Source organism: Salvelinus alpinus, chromosome 1 (genome assembly GCF_045679555.1).
Source record: "Salvelinus alpinus chromosome 1, SLU_Salpinus.1, whole genome shotgun sequence".
NCBI lineage: Eukaryota > Metazoa > Chordata > Actinopteri > Salmoniformes > Salmonidae > Salvelinus > Salvelinus alpinus.
Genome location: NC_092086.1, coordinates 117,137,591 through 117,153,724, shown reverse-complemented (window position 1 = coordinate 117,153,724; position 16,134 = coordinate 117,137,591). Strand labels below are relative to the sequence as shown.

General features: G+C 43.6%; 1 protein-coding gene across 3 annotated transcripts in view; it reads left to right on the top strand.

The window, feature by feature from the left end:
* The window catches only part of palm2akap2 (PALM2 and AKAP2 fusion), a 240,811-nt gene extending 229,692 nt beyond the window's left edge, over window positions 1-11,119 (top strand). For 2 of the 3 annotated variants that reach the window (XM_071342752.1, XM_071342768.1), the window contains 2 exons: window positions 153-191; window positions 5,828-11,119. In XM_071342752.1, the coding sequence (XP_071198853.1) occupies window positions 153-191; window positions 5,828-5,953 (165 nt within the window). In that variant the 3' untranslated portion in view covers window positions 5,954-11,119. The remainder of the gene's footprint in view (window positions 1-152; window positions 192-5,827) is intronic. The other variant, XM_071342762.1, reaches the window with a different exon arrangement.
* The last annotated feature ends 5,015 nt before the right edge of the window (window positions 11,120-16,134 follow it).

Below are 16,134 nucleotides of genomic sequence, written 5' to 3'. Positions count from 1 at the left end.
GTTTATTCTCTATCTGTCTGTCTTTCTCCCCTGTCTGTCTCTCTCTCTCTGTGTCGTCTCGTCCCGTCCCTCTACTCTCCGTCTGTCTGCTCTCCTCTCCGTCTCCTCTCCTCTCTGTCCGTCTGTCTCCTCTCCGTCTGTCTGTCTGTCAGTACACCTGTTTGATGCGCTCTAGGAAGGATACTACAGAGGTATCTACCTGTCCAACGCTCTGCTTTCTGCTTACAGGCTTGCTCTCCTGTTATGTGTGCGTATCACAGGGCTCTGGTCAAAAGTAGTGCACTAAATAGGGAGTCATGCTGTGTTGGTGGCCTTGCATGTTGCTTGTCCTGTTGTCCATTGGGCTTCGCATGACCTCAACCATAGAAATATAGAATAACTAAAATGGCTATATTGACTTGAAATGGGATGACCGTTCTAGGGATTCAACTTCTATGACTCTATGACCAAGGTGTTGGTGATGCCTAGAGATGCATCAGGACATTAGTACATTATGATGCATCAGGACATTACTACATTATGACGCATCAGGACATTACTACATTATGACGCATCAGGACATTACTACATTATGACGCATCAGGACATTACTACATTATGATGCATCAGGACATTACTACATTATGACTCATCAGGACATTACTACATTATGACGCATCAGGACATTAGTACATTACGATGCATCAGGACATTACTACATTATGACGCATCAGGACATTACTACATTATGGTGCATCAGGACATTACTACATTATGACGCATCAGGACATTAGTACATTATGATGCATCAGGACATTACTACATTATGATGCATCAGGACATTAGTACATTACGATGCATCAGGACATTACTACATTATGACGCATCAGGACATTACTACATTATGATGCATCAGGACATTAGTACATTATGACGCATCAGGACATTAGTACATTATGATGCATCAGGACATTACTACATTATGACGCATCAGGACATTACTACATTATGACGCATCAGGACATTAGTACATTATGATGCATCAGGACATTACTACATTATGATGCATCAGGACATTACTACATTATGATGCATCAGGACATTACTACATTATGATGCATCAGGACATTACTACATTATGACGCATCAGGACATTAGTACATTATGATGCATCAGGACATTACTACATTATGGTGCATCAGGACATTACTACATTACGATGCATCAGGACATTACTACATTATGATGCATCAGGACATTACTACATTACGATGCATCAGGACATTACTACATTATGACGCATCAGGACATTACTACATTATGACGCATCAGGACATTACTACATTATGGTGCATCAGGACATTACTACATTATGATGCATCAGGACATTACTACATTATGACGCATCAGGACATTACTACATTACGATGCATCAGGACATTAGTACATTACGATGCATCAGGACATTACTACATTACGATGCATCAGGACATTACTACATTATGATGCATCAGGACATTACTACATTATGATGCATCAGGACATTACTACATTATGATGCATCAGGACATTACTACATTATGAAGCATCAGGACATTACTACATTACGATGCATCAGGACATTACTACATTATGATGCATCAGGACATTACTACATTATGATGCATCAGGACATTACTACATTATGATGCATCAGGACATTACTACATTATGACGCATCAGGACATTACTACATTATGATGCATCAGGACATTACTACATTATGACGCATCAGGACATTACTACATTATGATGCATCAGGACATTACTACATTATGACGCATCAGGACATTACTACATTATGACGCATCAGGACATTACTACATTATGATGCATCAGGACATTACTACATTATGACGCATCAGGACATTACTACATTATGACGCATCAGGACATTACTACATTATGATGCATCAGGACATTACTACATTATGATGCATCAGGACATTACTACATTACGATGCATCAGGACATTACTACATTATGATGCATCAGGACATTACTACATTATGATGCATCAGGACATTACTACATTATGACGCATCAGGACATTACTACATTATGACGCATCAGGACATTACTACATTATGACGCATCAGGACATTACTACATTATGATGCATCAGGACATTACTACATTATGACGCATCAGGACATTACTACATTATGACGCATCAGGACATTACTACATTATGACGCATCAGGACATTACTACATTATGATGCATCAGGACATTACTACATTATGATGCATCAGGACATTACTACATTACGATGCATCAGGACATTACTACATTATGAAGCAGCAGGGAAGCCAAGCCAGAAAACAAAAAGCTATATTACAATCTATGTGTTGTGATAAGTGTGTTTGCTCTGTAACCTGTTAGTTCATATGCCTTGCCACCGTGATATATAGGCCGAAAGGCCGAGACAACAAGAATGAATTAATAAATTCAACCACACTTTTGTTTCATCACCAAACCGGAGAGCAACATCTGTCTGGTGAAATCCACAAAGCAAATATTGCATGTGACAAACAGTTACATGACCTACTGCAGGGGTCAAGCAAGTTCATGTTTTCAACACTAAACAACTATTGATTTAGAACCACAGAGTTTTACCACAAGACGCAAAGAAAACAGGAGCTGCCTCCACTATTCCAGCACCATTTTAACCACAAATCACCTCTGTTTACTCTCATACAGTGACAACTCAAAGATACTAAAAATATTTTAGTCCAATCAACTAAATAATAGTCAGCTAAATATGATGTGGATGTCCATGGTTCTGATTTGTGTGTGGAAGTAGAAAAACATGTTGACTCACCAATGCCATCCTCCTTTTTCATGGTGCTTATACGGTCTATGACTCTGTCATACAGTAGACGCTTTAATTGTTTGTTGTTCTAGGCTACCCGGCTAAAATACTTACTCGCTAGACTAACTTCCATTCGTGGACAACGTTAGCTAGTTAACATTAGCCTTCTACATCTAGCTACACATTGAACTTCCATCCTCTCAGGCAAGGGGCACAACAATGTATGAATTAATGGTTGGATCAGAATCGCCTTTATAATCATTGGCCAGTACAGAGAATTAACCACAAGTCCAAATCCCTATCTTCATCCCATGGATAACTTAGGAAATCGCAAGCTAGCCACCGGAGGACAACGACACAACAATTAGAGTTTTTCCTGTCAATGATGTTTGGCTTGATGTGATGTGATTGGACTGAAGCCAAATCCAAACTGGCTTCCCTTGACATTTTTTTTGTTTTGTTGGTGTGCCAGGACCATTCACAGTTGAGCTCAACTTAGTTTAGCGCAACGCTGATTGGCCATTATTTTGTATAATATTTTTTTTATCAAGGGAAGCCAAATGCTCGCTGGCTTCGCTTGCATTCAACGTTACAGGCGGCCACAATATCATACTCTATCTGACCAGACAGCATCAGATAAATGGGCTACACTTCATTTACTACACACACTGAAACAGAGGGTTTTTCTCCCTCGGATGCTTTCTCCGGTGAGATACATTCAGACACTTGGGAATTTAAGAGAATTTATGAAACACAGAAAGACGAAAGTTAAATTATTTATATTTTTTATTTTTTTATTGGTACATTTTTGGGGGGAAGCTTGGCATTCATGAATACAAGCCACCTACACTATATACTATATATACAGTTTACACTACGATATAGTGCACTACTTTTGTTGTGCACTAAATAGGGAATAGGGTGCCATTTGGCATTCACACAGTGTGTGTGTGTGTGTGCTTGCTCACTCACTCTGACCTGCACTCAGACATGTTTGCTCAAACGCAATGGCTCCTTGCTGGTACCTCCGACCCGCTGCGGCACCAAGACAACATAATCCCCCTCACTGCCTCTCTCACTCTCCCACCTATAGGACTGCCTATAGTAACCCTGCTAGTTAAATAAAGGTTAAATTAATATAAAATGTAGCCTAGTGGTTAAGAGCATTAGCCCAGTAACCGTAAGGTCGCTGGTTTGAATCCCAGAGCTGGCAAGGTGGAACGTTCTGCCCCTCGAGCAAGGCAGTTAACCCCAATAACAACACCTGCTTCCTGTACCTCTGCACCTCTCTGATTCAGAGGGGTTAGGGTTAGCCCGTTTCCTTTCTCTTACCCTCCTGCAGTGTGTCTTGATGCCCGGGTAACCTGTTGTTGTGTTGGTGTGCATGCATGTCAGCCTGTGTACAGTTCCGTGTGGGGTTTATACGGGGTGTACTGTGGTTATATGGCGGCTGTGAGTAAAGATAGGATAAACAATAAACAATACTCTATATACTGCAATACCAATGGAATCTAGCAACTAGAACAGAAACTTCAATTCAATTGAATACACCTTTTAATCTCATTTCATTGGGTATAAAACTTTACAACAAGATGTGCAATGGATGCCCAGAGGATAACACTTAATTTAAACACTGATCCTTGATTTATCGCCTCAGGAGACTGCATCTCCTGGTTCTCTATAGTGTTAGTAGAACCTGAAGGTTCTCTATAGTGTTAGTAGAACCTGAAGGTGCTCTATAGTGTTAGTAGAACCTGAAGGTTCTCTATAGTGTTAGTAGACCTGAAGGTTCTCTATAGTGTTAGTAGACCTGAAGGTTCTCTGTAGTGTTAGCAGAACCTGAAGGTTCTCTATAGTGTTAGTAGACCTGAAGGTTATCTATAGTGTTAGTAGACCCTGACGGTTCTCTATAGTGTTAGTAGAACCTGAAGGTTCTCTATAGTGTTAGTAGAACCTGAAGGTTCTCTATAGTGTTAGTAGACCTGAAGGTTCTCTATAGTGTTAGTAGAACCTGAAGGTTCTCTATAGTGTTAGTAGAACCTGAATGTTCTCTAAAGTGTTAGTAGAACCTGAAGGTTCTCTGTAGTGTTAGTAGAACCTGAAGGTGCTCTGTAGTGTTAGTAGAACCTGAAGGTTCTCTAAAGTGTTAGTAGAACCTGAAGGTTCTCTGTAGTGTTAGTAGAACCTGAAGGTTCTCTGTAGTGTTAGTAGAACCTGAAGGTTCTCTGTAGTGTTAGTAGAACCTGAAGGTTCTCTGTAGTGTTAGTAGAACCTGAAGGTTCTCTATAGTGTTAGTAGACCTGAAGGTTCTCTATAGTGTTAGTAGACCTGAAGGTTCTATGTAGTGTTAGTAGAACCTGAAGGTTCTCTGTAGTGTTAGCAGAACCTGAAGGTTCTCTATAGTGTTAGTAGACCTGAAGGTTATCTATAGTGTTAGTAGACCCTGATGGTTCTCTATAGTGTTAGTAGAACCTGAAGGTTCTCTATAGTGTTAGTAGAACCTGAAGGTTCTCTATAGTGTTAGTAGAACCTGAAGGTTCTCTATAGTGTTAGTAGAACCTGAAGGTTCTCTAAAGTGTTAGTAGAACCTGAATGTTCTCTAAAGTGTTAGTAGAACCTGAATATTCTCTGTAGTGTTAGTAGAACCTGAAGGTGCTCTGTAGTGTTAGTAGAACCTGAAGGTTCTCTAAAGTGTTAGTAGAACCTGAAGGTTCTCTGTAGTGTTAGTAGAACCTGAAGGTTCTCTGTAGTGTTAGTAGAACCTGAAGGTTCTCTGTAGTGTTAGTAGAACCTGAAGGTTCTCTATAGTGTTAGTAGACCTGAAGGTTCTCTATAGTGTTAGTAGACCTGAAGGTTCTATGTAGTGTTAGTAGAACCTGAAGGTTCTCTGTAGTGTTAGTAGACCTGAAGGTTCTCTATAGTGTTAGTAGAACCTGAAGGTCGTGTTTGTTCTGCCTGTTGACTGACCTTTTGTTTTGTTTTCTGGGTTACCAGGTGCTGGAGGCCACCCGCGTCACACGCAGGAAAAGCAACATGGCGCTGAGGTGGGAGGCGGGGCTTTACGCTAATGAGGATGGAGAGGAAGAAGAAGAGGAAGAAGAAGAGGAGGAGGAGGAGTAGACAGTCCTCCCTTGTGTTCTGTGACTATAAGGAATGTAGGGATAGATGGATAGAGGGATAGAGAGATGAAGGGATGGAGAGAGGAGGAGACAGCAAGACAACCACAAGTATTTATTTTACTAAGTATTTTGATCACATGACCTGTCACGTGACCTACTGGATGGACCAACCAGGAAGTAACATCCAGCCCCACACTGGAATCCAGAGAGACCCATGGGATATGGCTGGATGAGTATTGGTTCAACACAGAGACATTACACTCTCAGAAAATAAAAGATGCTATGTAGAACCTAAAATGGTTCTTCAGCTGTCCCTGTGGGAGAACCCTTTGAAGAACCCTTTTGGTTTCAGGTAGAACCTTTTTCAGTTCCACGTAGAACCTTTTTCAGTTCCAGGTAGAACCTTTTTCAGTTCCATGTAGAACCTTTTTCAGTTCCATGTAGAACCCTTTTCACAGAGGGCTCTACGTGGAACCCAAAAGGGTTCTACACGGAACCCAAAAGAGTTCTACACGGAACCCAAAATTGTTCTTCCAAGGGTTCTTCCACAGGGATAGCCAATGAATCCTTTTGGAACCTTTTTCCCCCCAGAGTGTGTAAGCTTGTCAAGTGATCCTATTCTATTATCTCAGTGGTGTGGGGAAGGACGTCAGACTCTGTGGAATCACTGGAAACCAGACTTCGTCCCAAATGGCACCTTTTTCCTATCGTGCAATATGGGCCCTGTTTAAAGTAGTGCACTATATAGGGAATAGTGGTCATTGTCGACCTCGTGACTATATGTAACCTTCTATATTACCAGTATTCCTCAGTAAGACAGGTGTTTATTAAATATATATTATCAATCTAGATCTGCTTTAAATGAGTTCCATATTTATAAAGTAACACAGTAAGTCCTCTCCTCTTCCATTCCTACCATTTGATGATGGAACTTGAAACACACAGATACAGTATATGTGTTATCTAAACAGCAGACATGAGTTCATTTAACTAAATGAGCTCATTTAAACTGAATGGCGTGTTTAGATTGAAAGCATTGGTTACTCGGAAGGAAGGAAGGAAGGAAGGAAGGAAGGAAGGAAGGAAGGAAGGAAGGAAGGAAGGAAGGAAGGAAGGAAGGAAGGAAGGAAGGAAGGAGAGAAGTGGAGAAAGCTATCTTCAGGTCATTTCTCAATGATTAATAATCACTTAATTGATCAGTTTGATCAATGAAGGAAGCGTTCAGGTGTTTATAGATGGATGTGATTATCAGGGAGTTGATGAGTGAACGGCCTACTAATCAATCAAGGAGATGAATGAGTTGAACATGAACATGCTTGTAGTCATAGAGGTGCCTATTAACAATTATCGTTGTTATTTCAAACAAACTATGCGAGATGTCCCAAATGGCACCCTATTCCCTACATAGAGCCTATGGGCCCTGGTGAAAAGTAGTGCACTATATATAGGGAATAGGGTGCCATTTGGGACGCAAGTCCATTGTAATGCAACGTAAGTGGTGTAGAAATATAACTGTTATGGAGACAAAATGGCCGCCAGTCCACCCATGACGGCATAATTCAAATTCTATGGATGTGAGACGATATACATGTCTGTGAATTTGTGTGTTTTTTTTGGACTGAACAAGACAATATCATCATCCAACTGGTTTCAAAACAGTCTGTATTATTAAGTATTTCAATGTCAGATATTTAAAATAATAATAATAATAATTGTAGCCCACTGATCATTTCTGTTGTACCTATATCAGCATTGCTTGTTAAATATGAGCTCTTCTCTGATGTAAGCAGTCTTTACTTGTGACATAATGACATACGATTGATGTGGATGTGATGTATGGAAAAATCTGTCTCGGGAAAGAAATGTTCTTATGTTTGACTTTTGAACTTGGTAGCAGAGGGTGAGATTTGTTACGTTTTTTGAAGAAGTCCATTGTCCTACAGTTAGATTGGGTCAAGGACCACACATTTCAAAACACCACAGTCTATTGCAGTCAAAGTGATAGTTTGCATGAAAATATAATACTTTTTTTATCCAGTTATTATATCTTAAAAGGGGGCATATTTTTCATTACCAATAGGCAGAACTCTACGGTGTATTCGGAAAGTATTCAGACCCCTTCACTTTTTCCACATTTTGTTACGTTACAGCCTTATTCTAAAATGGATTACAATTGTTGTTTTTTCACCTCAATCTACACACAATATCCCATAACGACAAAGCAAAAACAAGTTTTGAAATTTTTGCTATTTGAAATAATACATTTACATAAGTATTCAGACCCTTTACTCTAGTACTTTGTAGAAGCACCGTTGGCAGCGATTACAGCCTCAAGTCTTCTTGGGTATGACGCTACAAGCTTGGCACACCTGTATTTGGGGAGTTTCTCCCATTCTTCTCTGCAGATCCTCTCAAGCTCTGTCAGGTTGGATGGGGAGCGTCACTGCACAGCTATTTCCAGGTCTCTCCAGAGATGTTTGATCAGGTTCAAGTCCAGGCTCTGGCTGGGCCACGCAAGGACATTCAGAGACTTGTCCCGAAGCCACTCTTGCGTTGTCTTGGCTGTGTGCTTAGGGTCGTTGTCCTGTTGGAAGGTGAACCTTCGTCCCAGTCTGAGGTCCTGAGCGCTATGGAGTAAGTTTTCTTCAAGGATGTCTCTGTACTTTGCTCCGTTCATCTTTCCCTTGACCCTGACTAGTCTACCAGTCCCTGCAGTTGAAGAAAATCCCCACAGCATGATGCTGCCACCACCATGCTTCACTGTAGGGAGGGTGCCAGGTTTCTTCCAGACGTGACACTTGGCATTCAGGCCAAAGAATTCAATATTGGTTTCATCAGACCAGAGAATCTTGTTTCTCATGGTATGAGAGTCTTAAGGTGCAGTTTGGCAAACTTCAAGTGGGCTGTCATGTGCCTTTTACTGAGGAGTGGCTTCCATCTGTCCACTCTACCATAAAGTCCTGCTTGGTGGAGCGCTGCAGAGATGGTTGTCCTTCTGGATGGTTCTCCCATCTCCTCAGAGGAACTCTAGAGCTCTGTCAGAGTGACCATCAGGTTCTTGGTCACCTCCCTGACCAAGGCCCTTCTCCCCTGATTGCTCAGTTTGGCCGGGCGGCCAGCTCTAGGAAGAGTCTTGGTGGTTCCAAACTTCTTCCAATAAAGAATGATGGAGGCCACTGTGTTTTTGGGGACCTTCAATGCTGCAGAAATGTTTTGCTACCCTTCCCCAGATCTGTGCATCGACACAATCCTGTCTTGGAGCTCTTCGGAATATTCCTTCAACCTCATGGCTTGGTTTTTGCCCTGACAGGCACTGTCAAATGTAGACAGATGTGTGCCTATCCAAATCATGTCCAATCAATTGAATTCACCACAGATGGACTCCAATCAAGTTGTAGAAACATCTCAAGGATGATCAATGGAAACAGGATGCAGCTGAGCTCAATTTCAATCTCATAGCAAAGGGTCTGAATACTTACAGTTGAAGTCGGAAGTTTACATACACCTTAGCCAAATACATTTAAACTCAGTTTTTTTTTTACAATTCCTGACATTTAATCCAAGTAAAAATTACTTGTCTTAGGTAAGTTAGGATCACCACTTTATTTTAAGAATGTGAAATGTCAGAAGAATAGTAGAGAGAATTATTTATTTCAGCTTTTATTTCTTTCATCACATTCCCAGTGGGTCAGAAGTTTACATAGACTCAATTAGTATTTGGTAGCATTGTCTTTAAATTGTTTAACTTGGGTCAAACGTTTTGGGTAGCCTTCCACAAGCTTCCCACAATAAGTTGGGTGAATGTTGGCCCATTCCTCCTGACAGAGCTGGTGTAACTGAGTCAGGTTTGTAGGCCTCCTTGCTCGCACACGCTTTTTCAGTTCTGCCCACAAATTTTCTGTAGAATTGAGGTCAGGGCTTTGTGATGGCCACTCCAATACTTTGACTTTGTTGTCCTTAAGCCATTTTGCCACAACTTTGGAAGTATGCTTGAGGTCATTGTCCATTTGGAAGACCCATTTGTGACCAAGCTTTAACTTCCTGACTGATGTCTTGAGATGTTGCTTCAATATATCCACATAATTTTCCTCCCTCATGATGCCATCTATTTTGTGAGGTGAACCAGTCCCTCCTGCAGCAAAGCACCCCCACACCATGATGCTGCCTCCCCCGTGCTTCACGGTTGGGATGGTGTTCTTCAGCTTGCAAGCCTCACCCTTTTTCCTCCAAACATAATGATGGTCATTATGGCCAAACAGTTCTATTTTTGTTTCATCAGACTAGAGGACATTTTGTCCCCATGTGCAGTTGCAAACCGTAGTCTGGCATTTTTATGGCGGTTTTGGAGCAGTGGCTTCTTCCTTGCTGAGCAGCCTTTCAGGTTATGTCGATATAGAACTCGTTTTACTGTGGCTATAGATACTTTTGTACCTGTTTCCTCCAATATCTTCACAAGGTCTTTCGCTGTTGTTCTGGTATTGATTTGCACTTTTCGCACCAAAGTACGTTCATCTCTAGGAGAACGAACGCGTCTCCTTCCTGAGCGGTATGACGGCTGCGTGGTCCCATAGTGTTTATACTTGCGTACTATTGTTTGTACAGATGAACATGGTACCTTCAGGTGTTTGGTAATTGCTCCCAAGAATGAACCAGACTTGTGGAGGTCTACAATTTTTTCTGAGGTCTTGGCTGATTTCTTTTGATTTTCCCATGATGTCAAGTGAAGAGGCACTGAGTTTGAAGGTAGGCCTTGAAATACATCCACAGGTAAACCTCCAATTGACTCAAATGATGTCAATTAGCCTATCAGAAGCTTCTAAAGCCATGACATCATTTTCTGGAATTTTCCAAGCTGTTTAAAGGCACAGTCAACTTAGTGTATGTAAACTTCTGACCCACTGGAATTGTGATATAGTGAATTATAAGTGAAATAATCTGTCTGTAAACAATTGTTGGAAAAATTACTTGTGTACTGAACAAAGTAGATGTCCTAACCGACTTGCCAAAACTACAGTTTGTTAATTAACAAGAAATTTGTGGAGTGGTTGAAAAACGAGATTTAATGACTCCAACCTAAGTGTATGTGAACTTCCTACTTCAACTGTATGTAAATAAGGTATTTCTGTATTTTTATTTTAATACATTAGTAAACATTTCTAAAAACCTGTTTTTGCTTTGTCATTATGGGTTATTGTGATGTCATTATGGGGTATTGTGTGTAGATTGCTGAATATTTTTATTGATTTAAACCATTTTTTAGGATTAAAAACGCTGTGACGTGACAAAATTTGGAAAAAGTCAAGGGGTCTGAATACTTTCCGACGGCACTGCATGTCCAGCTCTATGTCCAGCTCTATGTCCAGCTGCATGTCCAGCTCTATGTCCAGCTCTATGTCCAGCTCTATGTCCAGCTCTATGTCCAGCTCTATGTCCAGCTCTATGTCCAGCTCTATGTCCAGCTCTATGTCCAGCTCTATGTCCAGCTCTATGTCCAGCTCTATGTCCAGCTGTATGTCCAAGCTGCATGTCCAGCTCTATGTCCAGCTCTATGTCCAGCTGTATGTCCAGCTCTATGTCCAGCTGTATGTCCAGCTCTATGTCCAGCTGCATGTCCAGCTGTATGTCCAGCTGCATGTCCAGCTGTATGTCCAGCTGTATGTCCAAGCTGTATGTCCAGCTGTATGTCCAAGCTGTATGTCCAGCTGTATGTCCAGCTCTATGTCCAGCTGTATGTCCAGCTCTATGTCCAGCTCTATGTCCAGCTCTATGTCCAGCTGTATGTCCAGCTGTATGTCCAGCTCTATGTCCAGCTGCATGTCCAGCTGTATGTCCAGCTCTATGTCCAGCTGTATGTCCAGCTCTATGTCCAGCTGTATGTCCAGCTCTATGTCCAGCTGCATGTCCAGCTGTATGTCCAGCTGTATGTCCAGCTGTATGTCCAGCTGTATGTCCCAGCTGTATGTCCAGCTGTATGTCCAGCTGCATGTCCAGCTCTATGTCCAGCTCTATGTCCAGCTGCATGTCCAGCTCTATGTCCAGCTCTATGTCCAGCTCTATGTCCAGCTCTATGTCCAGCTGTATGTCCAGCTCTATGTCCAGCTGTATGTCCAGCTCTATGTCCAGCTGCATGTCCAGCTGTATGTCCAGCTGCATGTCCAGCTGTATGTCCAGCTGTATGTCCAAGCTGTATGTCCAGCTCTATGTCCAGCTGTATGTCCAGTGATGTCAGTCAGAACAAGACCGGAGTATTACCTTCTCTTAATGGACTAAACAACAATAACAGCAACAACAGGAGCAGTTAACTATTCATTTGACACTTAAACCAGAGATGATAAAACACCAGCTGAGAACAACAACACCTTTTAACTACTACGCCAAAAAGAGCCTGTTTTCCAGAATGAGGACTCTACTAACCCACAAACCAGAACCCGAGAACTGTCTAGGGAAGTAGGTTGTGGGCCGTGCCCTCTGACCCCCAAAAGAACATTCTGGGTATGCTCCGAGTCTGTTCGTTTCCCTGAAAGAAACACCACAGACTGCGACTCAAATGGCACGCTATTCCCTATATATTATATTACGCTTGGACACGGTCATTAACCTCTGGTTAAAAGTAGTGCACTATATAGGGAATAGGGTTCCATAGGGCTCTGGTCTAAAGTAGTGCACTATATAGGGAATAGGGTTCTATAGGGCTCTGGTTAAAAGTATTGCACTATATAGGGAATAGGGTTCCATAGGGCTCTGGTCTAAAGTAGTGCACTATATAGGGAATAGGGTGCCATTTGGGATTCAAGCCACCCTCAAAAACCTTGTTAATGGTTCCTTATAGTGTTTTTTTTTTATATATGATGCATATAATATATCAAAAAGTATTTAATGGACAATTGTGTCCTTTTATATGAGTTCAATAAGTTTTGATTTAGTTTCTGTTTTAGACTGAGGACACAGAGAGCTGAGTTTCTGCTTTAGACTGAGGACACAGAGAGCTGTGTTTCTGTTTTAGACTGAGGACACAGAGTGTTATGCTGGTGAATGAGGACCCAAAAGCGACTTAATAGAAACAGAGTCTTTATTCCAGTCTTAAACAAAAACCGATACTCCTGGATATCATCTTAGGTAAATCCAAAACAGGAAAACTGAAATCCTCTCGTCAGTAGAGAGGAACGACTGGAGACGCGGCCACAGACTGCAGGTCGCTTCGGGAAGGCACAGGCCGTAGCTGACATAGACACCTGCTCACACGCAGCATCTGAAGAAGGCAAAAACACGACAGGGCGGAACAAGGACACAGAACAGCAAACATCAAACAAGGATCCGACAAGGACAGAAGCGGAAAACAGAGGGAGAAATAGGGACTCTAATCAGAGGGCAAAATAGGGGACAGGTGTGAAAGAGTAAATGAGGTAGTTAGGAGAATGAGGAACAGCTGGGAGCAGGAACGGAACGATAGAGAGAGAGAGCGAGAGAGGGAGAGAGGGAGGGAGAGAGAGGGATAGAAAGAGGGAAAGACCTAATAAGACCAGCAGAGGGAAACGAATAGAAGGGAAGCACAGAGACAAGACATGATAATCAATGACAAAACATGACAGTACCCCCCCACTCACCGAGCGCCTCCTGGCGCACTCGAGGAGGAACCCTGGCGGCAACGGAGGAAATCATCAATCAACGAACGGTCCAGCACGTCCCGAGATGGAACCCAACTCCTCTCCTCAGGACCGTAACCCTCCCAATCCACTAAGTACTGGTGACCACGTCCCCGAGAACGCATGTCCATGATCTTCCGTACCTTGTAAATAGGTGCGCCCTCGACAAGGACGGGGGGGGGGGGGGGAAGACGAACGGGGGCGCGAAGAAAAGGTTTGACACAGGAGACATGGAAGACAGGGTGGACGCGACGAAGATGTCGCGGAAGAAGCAGTCGCACAGCGACAGGATTGACGACCTGAGAGACACGGAACGGACCAATGAACCGCGGAGTCAACTTGCGAGAAGCTGTCGTAAGGGGAAGGTTACGAGTGGAAAGCCACACTCTCTGACCGCGACAATACCTAGGACTCTTAATCCTACGTTTATTGGCGGCTCTCACAGTCTGCGCCCTGTAACGGCAAAGTGCAGACCTGACCCTCCTCCAGGTGCGCTCACAACGTTGGACAAAAGCCTGAGCGGAGGGAACGCTGGACTCGGCGAGCTGGGACGAGAACAGAGGAGGCTGGTACCCAAGACTACTCTGAAACGGAGATAGCCCGGTAGCAGACGAAGGAAGCGAGTTGTGAGCGTATTCTGCCCAGGGGAGCTGTTCTGCCCAAGACGCAGGGTTTCGAAAAGAAAGGCTGCGTAATATGCGACCAATCGACTGATTGGCCCTTTCTGCTTGACCGTTAGACTGGGGATGAAACCCGGAAGAGAGACTGACGGAAGCACCAATCAAACGACAGAACTCCCTCCAAAACTGTGACGTGAATTGCGGGCCTCTGTCTGAAACGGCGTCTAACGGGAGGCCATGAATTCTGAACACATTCTCAATGATGATTTGTGCCGTCTCCTTAGCGGAAGGAAGCTTAGCGAGGGGAATGAAATGTGCCGCCTTAGAGAACCTATCGACAACCGTAAGAATCACAGTCTTCCCCGCAGACGAAGGCAGACCGGTAATAAAGTCTAAGGCGATGTGAGACCATGGTCGAGAAGGAATGGGAAGCGGTCTGAGACGACCGGCAGGAGGAGAGTTACCTGACTTAGTCTGCGCGCAGTCCGAACAAGCAGCCACGAAACGGCGCGTGTCACGCTCCTGAGTAGGCCACCAAAACCGCTGGCGAATAGAAGCAAGCGTACCCCGAACGCCGGGGTGGCCAGCTAACTTGGCAGAGTGAGCCCACTGAAGAACAGCCAGACGAGTAGAGACAGGAACGAACAGAAGGTTACTAGGACAAGCGCGCGGCGACGCAGTGTGAGTGAGTGCTTGCTTTACCTGTCTCTCAATTCCCCAGACAGTCAACCCGACAACACGCCCTTCAGGGAGAATCCCCTCGGGGTCGGTAGAAGCCACAGAAGAACTAAAGAGACGGGATAAGGCATCAGGCTTGGTGTTCTTATTTCCCGGGCGATAAGAAATCACGAACTCGAAACGAGCGAAAAACAACGCCCAACGAGCTTGACGTGCATTAAGTCGTTTGGCAGAACGGATGTACTCAAGGTTCTTATGGTCAGTCCAAACGACAAAAGGAACGGTCGCCCCCTCCAACCACTGTCGCCATTCGCCTATGGCTAAGCGGATGGCGAGCAGTTCACGGTTACCCACATCATAGTTGCGTTCCGATGGCGACAGGCGATGAGAAAAATAAGCGCAAGGATGGACCTTATCGTCAGAATGGAAGCGCTGGGACAGAATGGCTCCCACGCCCACCTCTGAAGCGTCAACCTCGACAATGAATTGTTTAGTGACGTCAGGAGTAACAAGGATAGGAGCGGATGTAAAACGCTTCTTGAGGAGATCAAAAGCTCCCTGGGCGGAACCGGACCACTTAAAGCACGTCTTGACAGAAGTCAGAGCTGTGAGAGGGGCAGCCACTTGACCGAAATTACGAATGAAACGCCGATAGAAATTAGCGAAACCGAGAAAGCGCTGCAACTCGACACGTGACTTAGGAACGGGCCAATCGCTGACAGCCTGGACCTTAGCGGGATCCATCTGAATGCCCTCAGCGGAAATAACAGAACCGAGAAATGTGACAGAGGAGACATGAAAGGCGCACTTCTCAGCCTTCACGTAGAGACAATTCTCTAAAAGGCGCTGGAGTACACGTCGAACGTGCTGAACATGAATCTCGAGTGACGGTGAAAAAATCAGGATATCGTCAAGGTAAACGAAAACAAAGATGTTCAGCATGTCTCTCAGTACATCATTAACTAATGCCTGAAAGACAGCTGGAGCATTAGCGAGACCGAACGGCAGAACCCGGTATTCAAAATGCCCTAACGGAGTGTTAAACGCCGTTTTCCACTCGTCCCCCTCTCTGATGCGCACGAGATGGTAAGCGTTACGAAGGTCCAACTTAGTAAAGAACCTGGCTCCCTGCAGAATCTCGAAGGCTGACGACATAAGGGGAAGCGGATAACGATTCTTAACCGTTATGTCATTCAGCCCTCGATAATCCACGCAGGGGCGCAGAGTACCGTCCTTCTTCT